The sequence below is a fragment of the Perca flavescens genome, chromosome 8 (assembly GCF_004354835.1).
Source record: "Perca flavescens isolate YP-PL-M2 chromosome 8, PFLA_1.0, whole genome shotgun sequence".
Lineage (NCBI taxonomy): Eukaryota > Metazoa > Chordata > Actinopteri > Perciformes > Percidae > Perca > Perca flavescens.
Genome location: NC_041338.1, coordinates 30,281,851 through 30,308,359, shown reverse-complemented (window position 1 = coordinate 30,308,359; position 26,509 = coordinate 30,281,851). Strand labels below are relative to the sequence as shown.

Below are 26,509 nucleotides of genomic sequence, written 5' to 3'. Positions count from 1 at the left end.
AGTGAGTGTGTGTGTGTGTGTGTGTGTGTACAACAAGAGTGCAGTTTTTAGCCGGACGGTGAGGGACTTGGCGTGGAGATTGACAGCCTGGCATGCTAATGGGAGACAAGTCTATGCTGCATTCACATTCAAAACACTTCACAGTTTCCTGACGGCCCCGTCTTAGAGAGGAAAGGAGTGTGTCTGTGTGTGTGTGTGTGTGTGTGTGTGTGTGTGTGTGTGTGTGTGTGTGTGTGTGTGTGTGTGTGTGTGTGTGTCTCTCAAAGGGAGTCGAATCAAAGCTGGCAAGAAAGAAAGAACAAAAAAAGATAGCAAACAGTTTAAATAATGAACTAACCAAAAAATATTGGAATACTGGAAAGATGGTGCTATATTTCTGAAAGAGAACACGTTATTGACAAATGTGTACATGAGTAGGTATACCTTCAAATGTATAGAGTTATACAAAATACATGTCATTTTGGGGCATTCTGGTGGCCTGGAGCTTTAGGATGCTGATGTAATCGCATTGCCGCCAGTTCATGTCTGGGCAAGGATGATGTCTGTCATTCCACCTCTCTCTCCCTTTAACCGCTCTATTACTGACAAATAAACGCAAAAATAAATACACACATGTATTTACAGTTAACCTCGTTTTTTTTTCCACTATAAGAATGAAGGTGTGAGCTTGGCCCGGGCAATAATTCTATATCTTTTATAGTCTTTCACTGGAGCCATATTGTTTTACAAAACTCTGTTGTAAACACTAACCAAAAGAGTTATTGGAGGTTTTGTTTTGCCTGATGTAATGTATAACAATGCTGAGTGGTTAAATGCATACCATATAAACATCTCCAGTTTGACTCCTAAGGATGTATGTTATGGCATGTCTTCTCCCTCTCTCTCCCTGCATTTCTGTAGTCTGTATCTTTACGATCTCCATCATATAAAAGGCAAAATACTGCCCTGATAGATGATGATGTTGATTGTGATTTTGCATTCATTTTCTATATCATGACATATATCAACATGAATCAGAAAATATTATCATTGTTGTGATGTTGTTGTTGCCAACCGTATTGCCCGGCCCTAGCGACAGCATCACTGGCAACCCATACCTGGTCACTGACTGCAATGTCAACATGTCAGGAGGTTCCATATGTTTCTTAATTACACTGAAAGGCAACATTCAAATGTTTTTGTAAATACAAGGCTCTACCGTTTCCAAACAAACGTACTGCACCACTGAGTTTCTTGTGGAATCATAGACACTGATGTGGGTTAGAAATCTGCTCAGAAAATTCAGTTGAAAGACAAAGAGATTGAGTAACGATGCCAGAAATAAACAGTTATAGATTCTACAGAATCTAAGAGAACTGTTTGCCCGTTAGGAACCAATGACGTGACAGAAAAGAACCAAGGTGTGTGATTGATGATGGCAATCTGCTAAGATTTCCTCATTTGCATGTATTCACATATATCTTTAGAGGCAGTTTTGATCCATGTATTTTACCAGATTTTCTATAAACAACCGTGAAAAAGAAATGCATAGATTATACAGCTTAAGATGCAATGACAAAGTGGTAGAGGGAGATAAAAAAAAACAAACAGCACAGTCACAAGGAGACAGGCACAACCACGCCCACACAAACACACAGTTTTCCACTTGAGGCGGACTGACGAGCATCTTATTGATTCAGTTGAGGAAATGTTTCTAAATGTCATGCTGCAACACCAAATTGCACCCTGATCTGACGCCGCAGGACCCGGGGATATTTAGTACAACTGCATCAAACCACTGGCTCCCACATTTGAGGTGATATACCACGCTAATCTAGGCGATTCCAAGTGGTAACACAGCATGAACAAACTGAATACATACAATACTATACACATGCAATAAGACATTTAGCTCCAACCCACTGGGAAGTTGGAACAGTTTCCCCACAGCATCAAGTTAGATCTGCATAGAGTGATGATAAGAAATCACAACCTCTTCAAGATGAATTACAATCTGAAGGTGGATGCTTGGGTGGGCTGATTAAATGTTATATGTGAGCAGCAGTGATAACAACAATGCAGCAGCAGCTTAAGCCATGTAGACACTGTACAGAGCGCGCATATCGTGGCCATACAACCTGAGCATAAAAATGACAAAATGTACAAGATTAATAAAAACTGTCTTCCCAGTTTTGGACAGCCAGCAAAAGACCAACAGACATGGGGCGTTATAGGAACAAAGAATATCTCAGGTGTCATACAAACTGGGAAGGAAAAAGCAGTGTTTCCCACACACAGACTAATGTGTGGCGGTGCGCCGCACTATCAACACCAGTCGCCGCACATTGCGTTATTAATTTTATTTCCTTTTTAAAACGCTATTTAAAACACGTTCCACTGCATTTCCTTTCCCTGCTCTCCTCCATCTCTCTGTCACTTGTGTCTCGCCCCACATACACACACACACACACACACACACACACACACACACACACACACACACACACACACACACAGCTCCTCCCACCGTGCAGTGTTTGGTGTTTTTAGCCCCCAACGTCGCCTTCCAGGCAGCGCGGATATGGTTATAGTCAGGGTTAAGGTGAGGGTTAGCTGCCTGGGAGGCGACGTTGGAGGCTTAAAACACTATCGAGCCCACCGTGCACACAGCGTCTGGCTCCATAAAGGTCCCTACCTTCATTGTCAAGTGACGATGAAAAGTTCCAAGTTCACTCACACTAAAAAACATGATTACATTCGTTAATATTCATAGGTGCTGTAAGGTGAAAGCGTGGTGGCCCCACCCCATCACATATGTACATCGTGCAAGTCGTGAAAGACAGCAAGCCATGATTGGTCGGGCCCCCGTGTGTGGTCTAGCAAGTATTTTGTCCGAGTCACAGCATATTGCACAACAAACGTCTGACTCTACAATCACCCATCTGTCACAGTGACTATCTGCTGGCATAAACTGAGCATGAAAGCATAAAAGAGCCCCTTATTGTATAAGTGTCTGTGGATAGGCTGAGAGCAACAACATGTCAATAAAACATTTAGCAGCACAACTCTAGTTCATTGCCTGAACTAGCTCTGTCCATTTGATGTCGGTGAGATGGATAAATATGCTTCCATGTCTACACCTGCTACTACTCATGCCTAACCCATGATTCACCCATACTTTCCATACGCAACTGCAAACCAAAGCATTGATTTACACTTTAAGCCCTTCGTTGACTATTGGGCTGTGAGCTCTGTCCAGACGTTTCTGAACCAAGACACGGACGAAGGACTCGCAGCGGTTGGTGTTGTGCTGCTGACGTGCAGCCGAGGCCGACGACATTACTCTCCAGACAATCTTTGTGGCTCACGGTGGGAAGAGAGGAAGGAGGAGGAAGAAACACAATTGGAAATAAATCTCAAATCTCCAAATGACAGAACAATTGTACATGGCAGAGTATTAGAGAATGGTGAGTAAGGCTGATTTCAATGCTTATGCTTGTTTAACAGTCACTCCGGTAACATTTAGGGTATTTCAGTCAACAGCCTATAGTCAGCTGGGCAAATTTAAAGTAAAACTAGCCTCAAGCCAAGTTCTACCGACAAGATGTGATGAACAAACATAAGAGTCTAGCCTCACTCAGCTGGACTGGTTTGAGAAAACAGAGCAGTGGTGAATTATAGACTACAACCCAAATTTGAACCAACAGATCTGGGAGTTTAAAATCCCAAAAGGCATGTTTTAACAAAATCTCCAAAGGAAAACTAACTCAGAAATTCATACTTTCATCAGCGTTAGATCTGTATTGCTAGGACCGGCCACTACAGCAGCATCCATCACTTCACTGAACCTTGGTTTCAAAGATGTGAACACTTCCTCCCCCACGAGGGATACACAGATCTGCAGCTGCATTTATTACCCAAGATGCAAATATAAATGTGCCCATAAACTAAAAAGTTCCAGATCAGAGCAGGCAGATAAATGCAGGCACTAAAAATGACATCCATCCCTGCTTTGAATCTCAAGTCGCACATTTGCTTCTAGCCCAAACGTTATTTTTACAATAGGAGCAACTGATGCTGAAATATTAAAAGTTTGGACCTCTGTGGCAAAACTCAGGTATACAATGGCACTTTATGCCTCATTAGGAGGTGGAGAGAGAAATCCGGTCTACCCACTGATACTGAAGAGAATTACTCTGGTTCTGCTCCGGCCCACGCTTCCCTCGCTGAGTCCACTGAGACTTAAGCGAGACAGAGTTTCTTCTTGTTTGGAGTTGCCAATGTGGGCAGTGAAATACATGCGATGGAAATGTGTTTGGGTTGTCCCATTTGTCCTACTACGGTTGCTATGCTAAAAATATCGATTGCACTTCAGTCAGTGCTGTTTAATGTTGAGTAGTGGACAGCACCAACATGTGTGGCATAAACAACATACACCAGGTCTGGACTGGGGTTTAAATGTCTACATGCATATCCTGCAAGACAACACCAATCTGACTGCATTTCCGCCTTTAATGGATAGGACAGCTCAGATATGAAAGGGAGGAGAGAGAGGGGGGAGACATGCAGGAAACAGTCACAGGTCGGACTCTAGCCCAGGACCTTCTGCGTGGAGGAATAAACCTCTATAAGCGTGCCTGCTCTACCAACTCAGCTAACCAGCCACAGACTGTGGGTTTTGATGGGAATATGTGTCCTGTCTGTGTTCCTTTTTTTGTTTCCACGCACAGTCCCACCTCTTCATACATGTACAGTGCATGCTTTGATTGCACACAAAGCCGTCTCAGATTAGACAGGGATTAGAGCTGTGCAGCCCACTGAACTGAGCCAGCTGGGGCGTAATGTGAGACCTGAGAGACTGGCAAGCTCAAAGGGTTTCAGTGAAAGACAGATGGAGAATGGGGAGCAGGCTACACATCCAGCTCTGGAATGGAAGTAAGGGGTTGTTTCTTTCCCCGGCCCACGTCACTGATAAAACTGCTACAGTACTTAAAACCTGCAGAGAGACGGTAGACTCTGTGGACTCCATTTACATTAACAGTGTCTGGTAAACACCATTCTCTCTTTAATAAGATAATTACAGTAGAAAGAAACTATACACTTTGGTATAACTTCCCCTGAGTGCATCAACACATTATCATCCTAATATGAATCTAAATATGAAGTAAGCTCCTGTCCTGCAACCTAATGGCCTTTGGACAGGACAAGTGTGCATCCAGACTCCAAATGACTCTACAGACCTCTGTTATAGATACTGACAACAAATGGATCGGTATTGGTGCAATTTATGATCTTATTAAAAGTTGCTGGTGTGGGCCTGACATGACAACTGAGTCAGTGATGTTATAAATTTGCAACAACCACATTTCATAAACCTTCAACAAAATGAATAAAATGTACATAAGCGACACCGTGCGTGGTCTGCCGTCGACGGTGCGCGCGCTTCGAGCATACACAGAGACGTTTATGTTCGTTGCAGTACTCTCCGAAACACCAGAGGGCGTACAGACAAAATAATCTGTGAATGAGCAAGAAGAGTAGTAGAGAAGAAGAAACTGGAAGTTAAGGAAAGCAGGCTGCCTGGCATCTGTAGTAAACACATCCATGTTAAAACACCGACGTACCGTGAAACATGACACTTATCTACTTTAATCACTAACGTGACTGTTGTCTGTTAAAGGTGTCCTGCCACACAAAAGCGTTTTTACTTGCATTTTTTGAAATATGTTAGGTCCATATGTGTTTGTGTTATGTTGTGAATGTGAAAATGAACTGCTACCTCCTCTGTCAGCTCTAGCCACTGATAAGAAATAAGCAGAGAAATCAGGCCAATTACAAAAGCTGGTCAGTCTGACATCATGTTGCCTGAGCTCATTACTATTCATTAGCTCGCCCAGTTGGGCTGGGCACCTTTAACACACTGTTAAGAACCATGTAGCCGTTTTTTTAGCTTTGATAAAACAATCTCTCAGGTTTTTCCACACTCTCCAGCAAAATGTTTCTTCTTCTCCCAGTGTGGGGTCTCTCTCTGAACACATATTGTCTGTACATGGAGAATAACACCGATGTTTTTACAGACAAACCTGTTCTTCCCAGCCGACTATGTTGAACTGAAAGCGCAGTGGGCGCGCAGTGGGCGTGTAGTGGGCGCGCAGTGGGCGCGCAGTTACAAAAATTCAGAGTTGCACGACCATGCTGCGCGACAGCTTGGAGGGCCTTTGCGCTGGAAACGACAGCCGTGGTGACGACATTGTATGGTGCGCGCCCCTGGCGCCGGGAACACCGCGGCTACCATAAACCTAGCTTAAGTCGTGTTATCTATGGCACAATACAATTGAGTTTTCCCACAATAAAACAAAGATTTGACATTTTTCAAAAGAAAAAGAAGAAGAAATTTCAGATTGGAGCTCAGTATTTGCTACAGTAATATTCTGAGTTTAGGCACTGAAATTAGTATCAGGAGATCAGGCTAGGGATCAGTTCATCCCTAATGCAAAAGTGATACTGGAATTTTGAGAATGATACCAAAAGTAACATTTAAGAATTAAAATCTAATAATATATCAATCAATATTCATTTTTCTAACATAAAAAAAACATAGCATACACAAACATCATTGACGTGCACGTTTTAAGTTTATATAGCTGCTCAAATCAAAATCTGAAGTCCCTAAAAAAAGACAAAAAAATTAAACCATGTGAATTTTTCATATTTATATCAATCTAAAAAAGAACACTTTATTATGAAATGTGTCGTATCAAGCTTTCCAAATTAACAAGCCTAACACAAATGCAGTGTAATTGCTCTATTATTAATACTCTAACCTTACTTCCAATCACGTTTTAGTTTTTGGACACAATAATCTTAGACAACTAATTTTTTATCACCTAATCTTTTTTCTCATCTGGATGATGACAGCTGGACAGTAAGAGGATATAGTTTAAAGGTATTTAAGAGAGTAAATCTAACTGAAACTGTACAAGTGACTGGGACAAAAATAGGATTTTGAGTGATGGGGCACATGCAGCCCCCTTTCCCTGTGGAAATTGCACTTTTGATCAAAAGATAATATAAGGCCGCAACGTGTCAGTTCCTACATAATAACACACAGTTATAGAGGGTTGAATAGATGCTGTACACAGATTTGTTTTTTATGGGTTTAAAGTAAATGTATCTACCTTTCCCTCAAATGCAAGGCCCACTTTCCTCATTTATGCTTATACTCTGCAGTTAGGATTCTCACCACTAATTGTTACTATAGGCTTTTCTTCTAGAAACTATTGTAGAGATGTACTAATGGAAATAAATGTTGTCTATCCAGTACTGCTGTTAAACAATCCATATGACTGCTACTGTATGCTTATTACACAACACAATGTGTTGAACACATACACATTCACTGAGACAAGGACAAAATCCTGATGCACTGATACAGTCAGTGGCTCTGACTCTCTCCAACCTTCCGAGGCCCGTGCAGAAACCCAAACTTCCCCCAACAAGTGCTCAGCATCTCGCCTCCTCTCCGATTTGGCCAAAAATCAAACAGAGGTGAGGCCTTTGAAGTCAGCAGCCTTCGAGAGTTGCTCTAGGCTACTGTCCGGTCTCTGCACCGTTTGACTCTAATGAATCCATATCCAGCAAGATTTTAGGTGCAATTTTATTGGATGATAGAGATATCTTCTCATCATGCAATATTCAGACTGCCTTTTATCCTCTCAGCCCTGATCCTCTCACTCCTGCCACAGCACACACGCACGCACGCACGCACAAGCACACACACACACACACACACACACACACACACACACACACTGCATGTGATGAAACCAACGTTAAAAAAACACAGATTACACTCGCCACCAACAGCTTTCTGGGCTGGATTTAGCCACCAAACCTTCAATGAACTCTTCATGGCCGGCTGCTATGCAGAGAAAACAAACTTGGCTTGTTTGTATTTCCTCCCACTTGTCATGAGTTAGGCAGGTTGAGACAGGGACACATCTAGAATTATAAAAAGGGTGACATTTCGGCACAGTGTCCCATCTAAGAATGGGAAATTAGCTTTTAGTGTTGGACATCATACTAATTTACCATCCTGGCCAAGCACAATATATTGTAGATACATTTTGTCAATCTGGTGGCTAATAAGCACATGACATATTTTCCTGACATAAGCAATGTCAGGGAAATTTCTGACATTACAAAAATGTCAGTAATGTCTTTTATTCTTTCATTTGAATTCAGAGTTTACATTGTTCCCCTATATGAGCTGAGACATGAAAAATGCAAACAAACAAGGAAGTTGCTGAAATGTTAACAACCTGGCGATGCAAGCTTTTCATCCAACAACAACATGATACCATGAAACTAGAACGCCTTGCTGGGGAAGCCTCTGTTCCCAAAGAGAGGCTGTTAAATCCACATTGTGAAACTGATGTAAAACATCATTCACAATCTAATAATATACTGATCAGAATCACCTAATTATTTGCATTGAATGCATTGTTGATGTGGTCATATCAAGATGTTGATCATATTTTTTGATATGAGTATCAGAGATGGGGACTCTGTGACTTCTGACTTGACTCGAGATGCGGAACTCGTGAACAATCTTTATTTTTAGGAAACAACATTGTTCTGTAAAGTACAAAGTCGAGACAATACTCACTTCCTGCCTTCCTAACCTGTTCCGTTAGAGGATTGGTTTTAAAATCTTACGGTTAACTTTTAAATCTGTCCAAGTGCTGAGATCCGCCAATCTGCTCCTCCTGGATGTGCCAAAAACCAGGCTCATTACCAGAGGTGATGGAGCCTTTGCTGTAGACGCCCCTAACTGGTGGAACAGTTTACCATTTCATATTAGAACCGCCCCCACTCTCAAACACTTCAAATCACTGTTAAAAACACATCTTTTCTCTTTGGCCTTTCCTTCCAGTTAAGAAAAAAAAGATATTATTACCTTTTATTTGTTTATAATTATTATTTTTCTTTGTGATATACTCTGTATTCAATTACTGTGTTATTGTTGTAGTCTACCTTGTAATACACTTTAGTTAACCTCAGTTGTTTTTAAATGTGCTATATAAATAAATTCGAAATAAAATTGACAATATAATCTGCGAGTCGGGCAGGCAAGACGCTCCGGTTCTGAAACGCTCCCGTTGTGGTACGGTGCGTGGCGGAGGACGGAACAAAACCATAACGCTGCTGGAACGCAGCACAGACATTCCCAGAGTAAAACCGGAGTAATACGGAACGTATCTGCTGCACGCGGCCACACGTGACAGAGGACAACAAACATGTTGACCGCACCGGCAGCTGCTGAGCCATTCATCATCAGCTTTGGCTTTAAAAACTTTATACAAAAAGGCTCAAACAAAAGAAGTGCTTAATGCAAAATATGTGGACTCTAGCTCAACGAATTGATACTGGACTAGTCGGAGACTTGTGAGCATCTCTGATCAGTGTATGTTTGACTAACCAGGATTACTGCTTTCCTGTAGTTTCTGACTCTGCAGTGAAAACTGACTGACATCAAGAGTTAACCCACCATCCTTTTACCACATCACCGCCGCCGCAGACAAACCACAGTGTGGAAGAAACCACAGCCATGACAGCTCTCTCTCTCTCTCTCTCTCTCTCTCTCTCTCTCTCTCTCTCTCTCTCTCTCTCTCTCTAGTGTTTAGTGCAATCCTCATCCAAGTCTGCTGCTGCAACGGCCCGGCACTTTGTGACATAAGGGCACCCTCCCTGAGAGTGACTTGTAGGAAATTCATTTTGTCAAAGTGTCAGACGCATCAAACGTCAAGCTGCAAGCAGAGTGTCAACACTCAGTAGGAGGAGAGGAAAGCTACAGAGACTGAATGACACTCTCCTGGAGAGATGCTTGGTCAGAAGCTTGTACTATACTGTGACCTTTTCTTTGCACATTTCCTGTGCAAGTCTTTGTTTTAATTAAAAAAAAATAAAAAATACCCAATGCATTCAAGCGTGTGTATGCGTGTGTGTGTACCAGGGTGGTTATTCAACTTTAAGACACATTTAATACGATTTTTGGTTCATTTTAGAATTTAAGATTAGTTTTATCTTCTTCCCCGGTACTGGAACCTGTATGCAGGGGTAATTTCCTCTTTCTTTGTCCCAACATAATCTATGATCCAACCCTCAACTGTCCTATTTTCAGTTTATGCTAGTTGGCAATAGCCTAGAAATCAAGACGCACCCTAGTGGCAGCAAATGTAACTTGCAGGCAGGGTCAGTCTAGCAAATCTCCGTTGGCTTGCGAGCTGGAAAAACCAAATTCTGGTCAGGCCAATCACATCGTGTATAGAGTCGGTGTGCGGGCTTAACATAAGGACGGCAGAGTTGCGACGGTTCCGCGTGAATTCCCTGCTACGTCAAAACAAAGAAGATGGCTGCTGCTGGCGAATGGCGGTCTTTCGAGTCGGCTTTAGCCGCGACTCTGGAAGACTTGGAGTTAAGCAATGAAGTCATTCTTAAAAAAGGAAGATGTGTTCGGAGTTTTGCCGACCGGATACGGCAAAAATGTAATCTATCAACTAGCGTTGCTCTGGTTGGCTGTGAGTGCAGAGGGAATTTGAAAGACAACCGTTTATCCCGCCCCTCAGATTGAGCCCTGCCAATGAGTTCATAGAGCCAACATCTTGATGTGGGTCTGGCTTGTCAGGCTAGGTTGCCAATATAAAGTTGGCACACTCTCTAATACCTGGCCGAATGGTGCCAACATGTATACTGCTTCAGGCTATGTATTCAGTTGTTCTCTTATTAAAAATGGTGCCATTTTACACAACAATATCACAGTCAAATACTCCCCTCAATCTCCTACTGTACCATACTTTGGCCTGTAATAAAGAGCAGTTGCATTCACGTTAATATTTATTCACAATTAAAAAAAATATATATATATGTGAAGAGACTGAAATGCGAAAAGGAGTACTCCAAATGATCAGGAGCATTGATTATAAATTTCACAAGACATTTTATTAACTTTCAGGAGCATTATCTTCTTAAATGTCTGTCAATTAAGTTTCTTGCCTCTGAAGATATACAGCAGTCTGTTTATCTTTGCTACTCACTCCCCTTAAAACCTCTCATACCATTACAGTGTCCTTCCTTTTACAGTTATTACCTATCACACTCTCCTCACAGGTATGCGTTGAGGTTTAACACTGAAAAGCTCATTTTTATTCCTTTACCAGCAAGAAATCCTTTTTACGCAAATGTATTTAGTTACCTAATACAAAATGACATGGTATGATAGCGCCACCACTAGAGATGTTCCGATACCGATACCAGTATCGGTATCGGCTCCGATACTGCCTAAAACGCTGGTATCGGTATCGGGAAGTACTGGAGTTTATGCACCGATCAGATACCACGTAATAAAGCCCTAAAGAAAATCTACATTAAAGTAGTTTATTTATGTTCTTTTTCCGTTATAACTGACTGTCAAACTGGAGAATAAAAGAAAGTTCTGGGGCATTCATTGTTTGTGTTTGTTCATGTTTCACAAAGAGTTTAACCTGAGCCGGACCAACAACAAAGATAGAAATCATATCACATCCATACAGGGATAGTAGTATACAGCTGTTAAAACATAATGAAATATATGACACTCTGGTATCGGATCGGTACTCGGTATCGGCCAATACGCAAGTTCAGGTATCGGAATTGGTATCGGGAAGCAAAAAAAGTGGTATCGGGCCATCTCTAGCCACCACTGTAATAGATTTTCTTGCTGGGTTTAATTTGTCACACACATTAATCAGTCCACGTTTAGAGATTAGCAGGCGATTAAACACTTTGCCATCTATCTAGCCAAATATCTGAGAAAGGTTGAGGTGGCTCTTATGTTAAAGTCAATTATGAGTTTTTGTAAAATGACTGTGCCTATGTATGTGTGTGTGTGTGTGTGTGTGTGTGTGTGTGTGTGTGTGTGTGTGTGTGTGTGTGTCGGGATGAGCTAAAGGCTTTCAGACAATCTGCTCCATTCACCCCCTGCTGGGCTACCAGCCCAAATCACCCCTGACTCGTGTGGCTGACAGACCTGCACGGGCACAGGCGCACACACACACACACACACACACACACACACACACACAATATTGAAAGTAAAATCCGCGTATGCAGTTAAGCGCACATAGGTTCACACCTCTGGGGTGTCTGGGTAACTCTACACATGCAGTGGTGTGAATTTTAATTTGTCATGACCTTTGTCACATTTCACTCCCCGTCACTCTCTTGTATTCATTTGGGATCTATCCGATGAAAACTCTCTGTAATATGACGCAATATACTGTATGATGCTACATAAATACACACTGTCTATCTCTGTCTAACGTATTTACAAACGTATCTCTAACTCATTCATTTCTTGCCCTTGTCAAATACGTTCAGCCTATCGACACCTTTCATCAATACGTAGAACACGTAAAATACGCACAGTCAGAACACACGACACTCAATTACTAGCCCTCCACTCAATACCCCCAAACACACACACACACACACAAATACAATCAATACTCTGAGGCAATCACATGCAGGCCCTCATTAAGCCTTCACGCTCACCTTAAGCCTCCACGGTTGACTGACGCTGCTGGCTTATGCTGGATTAACGGACCAAACAACGGTGTCTGGCTAAGGACTTCCTCAAACAGCGAATGAGCACCTTTTCATTTGAATGTAAACACATTGGCTCAAGCAGAGGAATGGTGGCGGAGTCTGGCAGTTTGCCTGTTGACAGGTGAGGGAATCATTAACCAGAGCGACCTCGGAAAAGTATCACTGAACTTTCACTGAGTTCAAAGAAGGAGCCACATTATAATGCCAATGCCTTTATCTCTCTTATGTGATGTGCAGTTTTCATTTTTAGCCTTTATTATTAAAAAAAGCAGTTGGAAATACATGAGCAGCCATTTGACAGTTCAGAAGGAGGCTCATGAATTAAATGGTAAGAGCACTTTATTATTTTATTGGAGTGATAAATGCAATATTGAAGCCTTATTTCTTTGTCCTCCAAGGAAAAGCAAAGATCTAATTTCAGTGCTGTCCGCTTCCTCGTATCCTGCTAAATGCTCCCCTTATGATCCCTCTTTTGTCAGTGAGATCTAGGTGTTAACTTTAAGATTTTACAAAGCAGTCAATCTCCCATTATTGAGGCATGTGCAGGTGAACAGAAAATCCCTCAGAGGATTGTAAATCCAAAAAGAGGATTAAAAATCGAGATGAGAAGATGGGATACAGGGCACAAACGGCATTGAAGCACCAAGGAGGACGTTGATTTGTTAACAAAAAATAAGAACTGAAATAGAAGATAAATAAAACGCTGAGTAAACCTACTGCAGCTATGCAGTTTGTTTCTCCTGCATCTTAAGCACGTCGAACATTGCAATCATGCAGCAAAATGTCATATTTGACTTGAACACGAGGTGATTACAGGTGGAATATTCATAGTGTGAGTCAGAGTACTTCATTATAAGAGAGTAGAGTGGGAGTGAATAGCGATGGTGAGTTTGTTTTGGAGCTCAGGGCTATTTCCTGGATTCCTGTGTTCTGTCTCTCTCTGTCTCTCTCTCTTTCTCTCTCTCTAACTGGCTGATCTGACAGGTCATTGACCTGCCCAGTGGTCTGAGGTATGACTCACTCATCAGCTAAATTCCTCTGCCCCCCCGGTGCAGACCACCCCTACCGTTCCTGCTTTTTGCTGCTAGTGCAATAGCAAATTCGCATTAACTATGTGCACAACATGGACAGAAAAAGACAATATATATATATATATATATATATATATATATATATATATATATATATATACACACAACTACTACTAAGCTTTTATAATGCATGTGCACTACGTTAACACTAGCAGGAAGTACAGTTAGCATGGTATATGTTTATCATTCATTATGTAATTCATTTTTAAGATATGGTCTCATGATGCTCAACCACTAAGGGATTTCATAAATAACTAGTGATGGGTAATCAGTATTCTGGTGGTTGAGCTCCAGCAGCCTTTTGAGGCTAGAGACTATTACAGACTCCGACAGAAAAAGAGGCGTAGGCAGGGGTCTGTTCTCCCCTCAGGGAATGAGGATTGATGGTGTTCATTTGAGAGTGGGTCACATCTGAAACCTTGTGATAAATGTAGTGATGTCATTACGGCTGTGAGGTAGGGGGGGGACCAGAGACAGAATGGAAGAGGACCAGTAAAATCTTATGCAATTGGTTTTAATTCAGAGTTCTAAAAAAAAAAAAAGGGAGAAAACGGATTATAGTCATTTGTTCAAATACAGTATGGTTAATAAACTCAACGTACTTACTGTAGGGTTTTTTTTTTTTGGGGGGGTGGGGGAACATGATCACAGCTTAGTTCAGCACTCCTGTCTGCCACTATATTGTCCCATTGACCAGTAAACCTGCCTATTCACTACCTGCCATCATTCTGTACAGGAAAAACCAGTTTCCTGGTTCTGTTGAAGTGTTCACCAAACAAACGTTCCTGACAAACCGGTTTGGTCACAACCTCTGCTTTGGGAAAGAATAAGAACACCTTGGCTTACTTAATAATGAACGAGGATGCATCAAATCAGCCTCACTGGACCAACAACTGTCCCGAATGGCAATAACAAATTTTCAACAAAACAAACCCAGCAGGCCGAATCACTTTCATCGGCATGGTAAACGTGGTAAATACACAGGCACAAAGTGCAAAAACTGTGAAAACTTCAGGAGACTTATGAGCAAAAGTAAGCGACTTATACGAGTTACGCGCAGCAGAAGCAGACTTTGTGATAGCGTACCTGCAGGGTGCGTGGTAGAAGGGATATCCATGGTGAGGTATGTGATTGCAGTATCCAGATTGATTCCACATGGTGCTTCTCTTGTTCCGACGTGATGACAGTTCACAAGTGCCGCCGCGGTTTCTTTCGGCTTTCTATTTCTGGTGCCGTGGAATCCGACGAGGGCTGCTGGGAGTCACATTAATCAGCGTCGCTACTCTCGCTCCTCGAGTGGCTCCGTGGGGAGCAAACGAGAGGTGGCGGCGAGTTGGGAGAGCAGGGATTACTGAGAAGATGAGGTGAGGGGCTGAACTCAAAACAGAGAAGGGATGATGTCAGGTGAGTCAAGTCCAGTGTGGTTTACACACCTGGATATGAAGTCTGCTGCTGCCCCCCCCTTTGCCCCCCACCCCCACAGCTGCTCAGCAGAGTCTCAGACGACTGCCCCAGGTGAAGTCTGACATCACAGGTTACTCCTTTATTCCTGCCTTGAGACAGTCATTTCCCTCGGGTCTCAGGTGAAAACATGTATAACAGATGTCTTTGAGGTTAACCTTGCTGAGCTGTATCTTTTTGCCTGTTAAATCACGCGTAATATGTGTCTCCAACTCACATCACAACGATTTAACTCACACTCGCAGGGTTTTTCGACCTCTCAGGCGCAGATCTATCAGACGGTGTCCAAGATAAGAAGTCAGAGACCTCCGTTTCTCCAGCAATCCCTGATGCTCTGTTTATGTCTTTCACACGTGCAGTGCATTTTCTCCAAAGTTCACAGGCCCCACAAATCCATCTATTCTTAACATGGGCAGGTTAAAATCCACAGCCCCTGCATTCCTCCGCTGTACCTAGTTTGTCTCTGAGGAAGCCGACTCCGGCACAGGCGCTTATTTCCCCAATCACAGGCTTCCCACCGGCTCTCCACCCTCACGAAACAACAGCGGTGCACAGCGCTGAATGACTGAGCATACTCGCAGAAAACGAGAGAGAGAAAGAGAAAGAGAAGAGGGGGGTGGCAGAGAGAGAGACAGTGAATGTATCAGGAGTGAGAGAGCGTGAAAACGAGGAAGAGGTAAACAGAGTGGAGCTGCATTCCTTTTCCCGCCTCATGCTCGTCTGGCAGGATACACACCGCTGAGAGGACGAGGGAAGGAGAGAGAGAAAGAGAGAGAGAGAGAGAAAGAGAGAGAGAGAGAGAGAGAGAAAGTGTGCAATGAGAGACCCTGATGTGTTTATATGCACACATAAAATGTGATTACGGTGTAATTTCAGACCTGAATGAAAACCTGACACAGCCCATGTAAACTCCTTTACCTCAGCTTTGCCAGGACAATTACGATTGTAGTTAACTATGGTTTTGTAGTCACAAGGAAGTATGTAGAATACTTCAGAGGCCTGAAAGAATATGTATATACCGTACATTAAAGTATTTCTTGAGGAACTGTATGAATAATTCGTGCAGGTGTAGGGCTGGGCTGAGATCGAGCGTGTTCTCTCGAGCTTAATAATGTCACGATGGTTGGGTTTTGTTATGCACGCTCTTTCAATGGAATCATATGGGATAATATCATTATATTATGTTACCGTTTAAACAATTCCATGAAATTTCAGTTTTATATTTGCCAAGGAGTTTTGTCTGAAGTTATTTATAACCAGGGTGCAACGAATGACTATTTCTACGTGATATCAGGTGATGATTCAGAAATGATGTTGGGAGACCTCAAAGATGACGACCAGTCCGATGATTACAAATCAAGTGCAGCTTTATTCAAACAGTGAACAAACTTTCATGACACTGGAACAACCATGAGCATACAGACACGTCTGCCCAAAGATGAACCACATGTACATCATAGTGAATACCTTTTAAACACTTTTTGTGCTTACACAGCATGAGACATCTATTTCAGTTGGAACAGTTTACTCTTAAACTACACCTTTTATGGCACGTGCTCCTAATAGATTCTCACATTCCTGGCTCCAATTCCTCTGTGTGAAAGTTGTGCACATTCTAAGCTAGGTTTTACTGTGAGACCATATCATCTTAAACTGTCTGGTCTCTAGAAAGTCCTTAGAATAGATAAGATACATTCAAACGTCTGCATGCACACATACCAAACCTACCACTAGGATTGGTTAATCTGCCAATGATTTTCTCAATAATCAATCTACGGTTTGGTTGACATCTTCAGTTTGTATGATCTGTCCAAGCAACGGTTTAAAGTCCAAAAACATTCATTTATTTCACTATCACTACATCAACTCCTCACAATTAAGAGGCTGGAACTAGATAACACTTGGCATTTTTGCCTTTATCGATTAGTGATTTCTGCCTTGGGAATATACATATAACATTACTGAGTGCATGTAAACACAGCCCCTGTGGAAAAAGCTGAAAGATTAAGAGACTGAAGTAATACAAGTGAGAAAAGTTATAGAAAGGACTGATAGGATGAGAAAGACAAATGGAAAGGAGCAGGGGCGATTCCAGGATCAGACCTTTAGGGGGGCTCAGCCCCTAATGAGAATGTGACACGGATACAGTGCATGCAAAAGTGTTAAGCCCCCCCCCCCCGCGCTAAATCAGTGAATTCATTAGCCGATAATCTCTGAGCTAGGTACTGAACAATGTTTTTTTATACTATTAACACTATGATGGAACTAAACCTGACACTTTATAAGTCACAGTGATAACGACCGATTTGACACAATGTTCTAACATTCAACAATTTTAGTTGGTTACGTTTCAATTTGGGTTCTTATCTGCGGCACGAAATTACCAACTTCTTCTCTGGGGATTAACAATGTTAAACTTTCCAACCGGACTCCTGCTCTCCCTCTGACAGATTACATAGAGACTCAGCAAAAGGCGGGAGTCTGGCACAACCACCTCTGATTGGCCAACGCTATGTTTCTGTTGACCCTTTTCCTTGACTGGGTTACAGGTGCATAGCATCGGCGACACAGGATATTAAACCTGTTTCAAGCCCTTTGAACCTGTAATTGTTTGTCCTCTGTCACTAACAGACGAGTTCGCAAACTCTCACTTGAAGCACCAAAATTGATTAAAAAAAAGAAAGGGGGGGCTTGAGCACCCCTAAAAAGGATCTAAAATCGCCCATGGAAAGGAGAGCTAAAATCAGACACAGACAGTGTTTTTTTAGTGAACAGCAGGTTATTCACAGCAGCAGCCCACAGTCTGACTCAAACCTCCCAATCAGCACATGGAGCCTGCAGGTGAGAGGTCACCTCTGTGCAGGCAGCTAAACAGAGATGTGCGGTCTCCCAGGAGAGCTGGACTACTCCACTGCCCTACCAAGCAGGGCAGCAGGCGTGCCCCGGCTGTAAGGTGACTCCAACGCACCTGGTGAAAGACTGGTGACACAGCCGCCAAGCTGGCAAAATGACAGCTTCACTCACTGCGGGTAAAAACTCCAGACAGATGTGTAATCTGATGTAAAAAGAGAGTTCCCACAGGGAGCTGGATTAGCTCAGGAGTACTTGTTTTCTTTTTGTATTCACTAAAGGGATTTTCACTTCCCCAACCCTGACAAGTTGATTAAAAAAAAAGTTGTTTATTGGTGCAGGAGGTGGACATCGGACAATACATGGAGAGGAAAATGTTTACCGATTGGGCTGTGTATACTCATTCATTTATGACATTTTACACGCTGTTATGACGCTCTTACTATCATTTTGCATCACTGTCCCATGTGAAGTGAAAATTGCTCATCCTAATGAGAGGAAGCTCATTTCACAAGGCTGCGACATTCACATTTTGCAAGAGCCGGTTTCTGATTGGCCATGGGAAAAAACACCAACACAGATAGGGAATGTTTGGTCACGGTTGTTTATGGCGTTTATCACCCACTAAACAAACTTTCCCCGGCTATCAAAAAGCAACTGGCAGTTCTGATAAGTGTCCACTCCAGGCAGAATTCAACTAATTTAATGGAATAGAAAAGCTTTCACTTGAGATATTTAAATTTTATTTACAAACCACACAGAAGTTAAAGTGACAAGAACAGGATAAATTCACATCATGACAATTAATGTATTAATGTGACAAGCAATTACTGGTAAAGAACACAAAAAGCCAGAGTCCCCTTTACAAAGTGGCTTCCGAGTTACAGTAGGAGTCATGAAATGATTAACAGGGTAACTTTTATTTCACCTTAGCTTGTTGTTTGAACTCACATTTTACTCTTTGGTAGAAGTTGCTTCTAGTGCTGAAATGATTAGTTGATTAGTTGATTGACCAAAAGATATTCAGCAACTACTGTACTTTGATAATCAACTGGTTTTAGCTTCTCAAATGTTAGAAAAGGCAGCCTTTTTGTCATATCTGACAGTAAACAGAACATATTTGGGTTTTAACCCTTAAGGAGTTTCTGTATCTTGGGGGATACAGTCATTTAACAGGCTGTAGGGGGAGGGGCTATGGGGGGAGGGGCATTATGTGGTTGCAGTTGATGAGAAACACTGATGGGGTGATGGGTCATGTGACTTTATGCCAACATTCCAAACATTTGTATCAAAATCCAAAATGGCAGCATACGTGGACAAAGACACTGGCCATTTTTCACAATTATGATATTTTAGAGTGATTTTGTTTTAGAAAATAGTTTTTTACGGATAGTTTTACATGTTCTTGTGGATATTTTTAAAATAATCTTCTCACAACTTTGATTATCAGGCATTGAATGCCTGTATTCTGGGGGATACATTGCCCATATAAGGGTATTTAACAGGGCTGATCACTCACAGATATATTTATGTTTTGAGGCCGGTTCTCTACAGATATATCTTCGACAAGGACATCTTTGAAGTCATTGCTCAGCAGACAAACTTGTATTCCTGTCAGCTCATTGGATGCAGCATCAACACTAATGTGTCTGAAATCAAGGCTTTCAAGAGGTACAAATGTTTATCCAGGATGCTCCACTTTCAAGATAACATGAGCTCTGAGTCCAGTGAAGATCGCCTTGTGAAACTAAGGCCTGTACTGGACCACATGAAAGCTGGAAGTCTGCGGCAGTATCTACCCAGTAAACCCATAAAATGGGGTATCAAGATCTTTGTCCGCGCTGGTGTGTCTGGATTTGTGTATGACTTCATAGTCTATACAGGGAAGTCTACATTTGATGGTTCTAATCAACCTCAAGGCAAAGAGTTTGGGTTAGGTGCAAATGTTGTCCTGCAGTTGTTCAAAACCATCAGAAACCCCTCCAACTGCGTTGTCTACTTTGACAATTTTTTCAAATCGTTGAGATTGGTAACACATCTAAAAGATTCTATGGGCCTCAGAAGTTTCAAAAGAACCACTTGATGGGTTGCAGCGTAGAAGAAGATCGAGACCTCCTACGAAGAGGAAGAGGCAGCTTCGACTTTCGTGTTGACAACAATGCAAAGCTGGCTGTGGTCAAATGGGCCAACAACAAAACAGTCACTTTGTTGAGCTCCTGTGCGTCTGTCAACCCTGTTGGCCAAGTGAGACGCTACTCTAAAGAGGAGAAGAGAAAGATAAGTGTGCCATGCCCCAAGATTGTGTCTGAATACAATACTCATATGGGAGGAGTGGATTTGGCAGATATGATGATTGCCCTGTATCGCACTCCAGCAAAGTCCCATCGGTGGTACATGGGCATATTTTAGCAGATAGTTGACATTGCTGTCAATAATGCATGGCTCCTCCACCGGCGTGATGCAGCAGCTCTTGGTCAGAAACACCAGTGCCTGAAGGACTTTAGGCTGGATGCTGCCAGGGGACTCATCTACCTTGAAAAGCAGAAAAGGGGACGGCCATCCAAAGGAAATGAAGACAATACGCCACAAAAAGTGATCAAACAGCCAAAGGTTCCCAGGCCAGTGGATGGTATGAGGTATGACAGGATTGACCACTTCCCTATCCTGTCAGTGAAAGGCCGATGCAGGATGTGCCAGGATGGGCAGACATCCAGCATGTGTCAGAAGTGCAAAGTGAGGCTTTGCCTGGTCACTGGACAAAATGCTCGCAACTTTTCTCAGCTTCCATTGCCCATAGAATATATCTGGTGTGGGGCACCACAGGGAAGATGGTAGAATTAAAAAAAGAACTGTTTAAAAAGTTATGAAATGTTAAATGTATATCCTACATAGGCAATGCATCCTGGGAGAAAAAGTTCAGTTTTTTACAATTTTTCTAATGTTGTATGGATAACATAAAAAAAATTTAGCTAATTAATTGTTCATGAAATGTTTTAAAAGTTGTCATATGCACTATAATAAAAAAGAATACATTGCAAAATGTTACCCTAAATGGGCAATGTATCTCGGGAGATACAGAGTGTAACTTAGAAAATAAAGGTCATATTTTGGAAAAAATGCATGAACGGTGTCATTTTAGTCTAGATATATACAAAAATAGCAATGAATAATTTTTCCATCAAATTTATTTATGCTTGCCCATTTAAGGGTAGGAGTCATGAAATGATTAACAGGGTAACTTTTCTTTCACCTTAGCTTGTTGTTTGAACTCACATTTTACTCTTTGGTAGAAGTTGCTTCTAGTGCTGAAATGATTAGTTGATTAGTTGATTGACCGAAAGATATTCAGCAACTACTGTACTTTGATAATCAACTGGTTTTAGCTTCTCAAATGTTAGAAATGGCAGCCTTTTTGTCATATCTGACAGTAAACAGAACATATTTGGGTTTTAAACCCGATCAGACACATTTCTCCAAAAAAAATGTGTTGTGTGAGGAGTCGCCCATGCCTGCCTGGTGACTTCAGACATCATACAGACTTGAATTTATTCACACAGCCTGAAGAAACTTCCTCATCTGTGGTTTAATTGGCTGGTTACATCAGGCTTCTTTGCCTTGGTGAGAGCGAAGAAAGAAGGAAAAACAGTGGTGGGGAGGGAGGGAGGAGAGGTAGGTGGCGAGGAATTCGGAGACATAAAAAGAACAGAGGCGGTGGGAGGGAAGGAGGTGGGCCTGTCTGTCTCTTGCTGTTTGTTTTTGTTGGGAAATTTAATTCCAGCAAAATCTAATCAGGGATGGGAAACACAGGGGACCCGGCTCCTTCCCTTTCTTCATCCTCTGTCTCTGTCTTTACTCTCCTTGTTTGAAGAGGCAGGTGGACTGGCTGCACCTTTGCTCGCCTATCCACCCACGCACAAACACACAAACATGAGAGGTGGACTATCTTCTGCACAGCCTCACTGACGCACAGATGTAAGGTACAAATGAAATGATTTTTGCATACGCATTCACGAATATATCCATGTGCAGATGAGACACACAGACACACATGGCCATTATTGTACAAATACACTTAATGCACAATATATATGGACGTACAGCCCACGCACGCACGCACACACACACACACACACACACACACACACACACACACACACACACAGCGGTTGACTTCTTGCAGGCCATTGACAGCTATGTTGAATCATTGTGTCAGTGGGTGAGATGGCAGGAGTGTGATTTGGCCTGTGTTTCGGCTTATCAGGCTTTTACAGCCTAAACCCTTTCATAGCCCCCCCCCCACACACACACACACACACACACACACACACACACACACACACACACCACCTAACACACCTCCATCTCCTTTTGCCTTCTGTCAAGGTCACATCTGAGCCCATGTTTCTGAAAATCCTTAAAAACAACACTAACCTGCACCCTTTCCATCTCTTTTAGATTAAGATATACCTCAGTAAGCCTTATTACTACCCATCCCAGCAGGGAGAATCGGCAATTCAAAATCACCAGTTGCAAGCTGCATGTCTCGATATGAAAAACAAGACGGATTAGATGTGAAAAATCTGTCAAAACAAAGTCTTTTCAAGAGTCCGTCGAGGGAGCTTCCTATACCCATTTAAATGTGTACGAGGATCATCTCACTCATATCATTTAAGAATGTGCTTGTCTGTCTTGGGAGAAGCTTTGCGAGCTTGAATGACGCAATAACGTAATGTGTGTGTGTGTGTGTGTGTGTGTGTGTGTGTGTTTTTTGATCCAGTGTGTTATTTGATCCAGGTTTTTCATCCATTCTTCAATCTTCACTCACACACACACACACACACACACACACACACACACACACACACACACACACACACACACACACACACACACACACACACACACACACACACAACTATTAATACAGCTCCCCTGAGCTTCCTTTCATCATGCCTTGAGGCCTCGCATCTCTCCATCTCACGAGCTAGAAGATGATACCACAATTAGAAGAATTCTTTTATATTTTGGATCAGACCCAGATTTAAGAGGAAAGCAAAGACACTTTCTTCAAGGCATGCCTTGGTGCTGAACAACAGGAGTCAAACTGAGATTCCCACAGCCTGAAGCGCATGTCTTTGCATAATCTATTCAAAAGAATATGAAGAGGAAATGAGAAAACATGTCTGTTGGCGATATTTTAGCTACTGCCCTGAATGCCACATGTCATTAATGGACCAGACGGGGTAAAGTAGAGCAGAATGGTTTGGGGAAAATATGTGCCTTCCTATTTTCAATTCAAATTGTCAATTCACAAATTGTCATCAATAATTTCTATAATAATCTAATTGGCTACATAGTTGTCCACATACGGTAAAAGCGGCAACCTGCTGTTGAGTCATATGTGATTATGAAAAAGCTTTGATATCTGACTGATGACATTTGACTGATGACAGTTGACAGCTCTATACTTTAGCAGTTTGAGCTAATGTTAGCTTCACCGACTAACAGGACAGGCATCTTCTAAAAGGCCCCGTTTCAGAGCTTTTAGGTTCAAGAATTTAAACTGCAACAGTGAGATTCCCACTACTGCTCACTATCTACCAGCTCTTCGTTATGGAGTCGAACTTGATAACTACCTAGCTAGTTAGCAGCTAATTAGTGATCTGAAACTGACATGGTTGGGTCCGCTAGATCGTTTATCTGAAGAAAGATTATTTCTAACAGCAAAAGACACTTTTTTTTTTTTTAGTGATAGAGTTACCCAAGAGTCTTGAATCTTGAGGAAACCATCATTGGCCGAGTTTTAGGCCGATGATATACAACGAATATAAACAGCACCATATCAACCGGTGGGTTATGTAAACGGATACAAAGGATAATTGTATCACTGACACTGCAGATGTAGACATGCATGTGTGAATGTTTGAAAAGGTATGCTTCATTAGGTATGGGCTATCGTAATGAGATCAGCTGCTGGCACAATAGCAGGCTAATTTGCATTGTACTTTTCCAACACAAAAACTAAATCCTTTACTCTGAAAAACACTCTTTGTGCATTAAGAATCTAATACTCAAAAGGAAAGAAACAGCATTATTCTCCTCTTTTGTAAATCAAGGCACATAAGCTCATTCTCCCTCTAGGAAGAGGCTCAGGTTCAAAGCCGGGCAGTTTTTACAACCACACAGGCAAACAAAAAAAACTTAAAAGATTTTTTCATTACACAGAGAAACTTGAGTAACACAGGGGGGAAAAAAGATGAAGGGAGTTATTAAATGCTCTTGAAACTCTTTCAGTAAAGACCCTTTTTCTTTTTTTCCCTCTGAACACAGGCTGTCACTCAGAGCTTGACTGCTTGACTTTCAAAAGACTAACTGGACACCACAAGATCCTGAAGGCCAGGCTTTCCCCAGCAGCTCAGTCTGTTTCTGCAGCTACAATACCAAATGGTGTCAGATTAAGTTGAAAAAACAAAGAACTTCAGAAAATATGAGAAAATAGCAACCTAACACTACATTGATCCTTGTACGAAAGCCCTGGAGCTTGTAAGGAGCTGATAGTGACACTTGGCAGGTATGAGGTGACACAGCAAACTAATCCTGTTAGAGTAGGATCTTCTAAACCCCTCCACCCACCTTTCTTGACACTTCAAAAAACCTAGCACAAGTTATATTATCTTTTCTAATAAATATGCCCCACACACACACACACACATATATATATGTGTATATATATATATATATATATATATATACACACACACACACACACACACACATATATATATATATATATATATATATATATATATATATATATATATATATATATATATATACACACACATATATATATATATATATATATATATATATATATGAAAGTATGGATGTATGAGTAGCTAACAGCGTTTTAACAATTGTGAGAGCAACTAGGCAGTCGCTGTAATAGAAGATAACTAAGTGCTTGAGTAGAACTAGTGTAGTTTAAATGCAATGCAGGCAATTAGCCGCTAAATTAAACAACAAAGCAGAGTTGAGTACGTTTTTGCTGGAGCAGCAAACTAGTGTCCGTGACATGGGAGCACCGGGAACTGAGACAATACGCTTACCGTGAACATCAGCACGTACTCATCAGCAACCACAGCGTGGTTTTGAGGGTTGCTAATGATATTGGCAATTGCTATTGGCTTGGCTATTCCAAAATAGCGGGTTTCTGCAGGACACCATGTCACGCCAGTGATGATTCTGGTGACGATTCTCTTACCAATCACTGGTCTGAAGTGAACTCCACCTTTTAGTATTGGCTCAGCTCGCTTGGAACCCCGACGGAGGTGATCCCAAAAAATGTACCAGTTGCTATCACAACTTTTGTCAATGGAAAACCAAAAAAGTGCGGTTCCAAGCATGTTTAAGGCTCTTATACTGTATACTAGACGCAGCCCAGCTGGCGCGTGCAAATGTGATGTCATAGGATCGCTGTGACTATTTATACCTGTGCTGGTGCTCACGACACTAGTTGCAGTCTTCTCCTAAACAGTGGTGGCGCTAACGAGCAAATGCTACCGACGTTGCTCTTTCTACGGACTAGAAGAAGAAGAAAAAAAAGGTAAACAACAGCAGAACTGGCAGCAGCATTGTTGTCAATGCTTCGATTTGATTCGATGACCTACTTGGTCAGATCAAGCCTTTCATTCACCATAAAAGAACTCATCTTAACCCAGTAAGTTTACCAGAGAGACTTGCAGTCACTCTGAGAGTCCAGACCTCCTGTTTCCGCTTTGTCGCGCGACTTCTGCACGATGGCGCGCGCCACCTTGGATGCATCTGGTATATAAGAGCATTTAGTCAGGTCGTTCGAATGCAGGATTAGTGGCTATACAGTAAATAACCAATTTACTTAGGTTGTTTTGAAAAAAAACAGCCAATATTAACTTTTTAAATAAAGCTTTCTTTGAAGAAAAAACATGCATTTTGTATGATTTTAATGACAGACAGAAAAAGCTTAAAACATGCATCCCTTGATCAAACTTTTATTTTGTACAAACTAGGGTAACACTTCACTTGAAGGTATCTACATAAGAGTGACATGACACTGTCATGAACACATGACACATGAACCCTAACTTATCATGACAAAAACTGAAAAGAAGCATTATGTCATAAACGTTTTTAACTTGTTTATAATGTTTATGACATGTTCATGACAGTGTCATGTCACTCTTATGTAGATACCGTCAAGTAAAGTGTAACCCAAACTAGTTATTTTTGAGGCCTTGGTCCCTGCAGTATGACAGTAAAGCTGATGAAACTACAGATTTGCAGAGTTTAAATGCCTTGGGTGACAACAGTAGGGTAATCAGTATTGTACGGTTGAACATAGATAACTACTATCAGGGTCATACATCCATCAGACAGTATTTGCTGGTTTGGCCTGATACGTTTCTGTAACCCTGTCTTTCTGATGAAGACAGAGCAGCAGAGTC

General features: G+C 41.8%; 1 protein-coding gene across 3 annotated transcripts in view; it reads right to left on the bottom strand.

Moving 5' to 3' along the window:
* The window catches only part of LOC114559918 (pleckstrin homology domain-containing family A member 7), a 156,044-nt gene that overhangs the window by 97,875 nt on the left and 31,660 nt on the right, over positions 1-26,509 (bottom strand). The window contains exon 1 of one of the 3 annotated variants that reach the window (XM_028584951.1): positions 14,802-15,153. The exons of the other annotated variants lie outside the window; for them this stretch is intronic. Within the exon in view, the coding sequence (XP_028440752.1) occupies positions 14,802-14,872 (71 nt within the window). The 5' untranslated portion in view covers positions 14,873-15,153. Of the gene's footprint in view, positions 1-14,801; positions 15,154-26,509 lie in introns of those variants that run through there. 3 annotated transcript variants of the gene reach the window in all.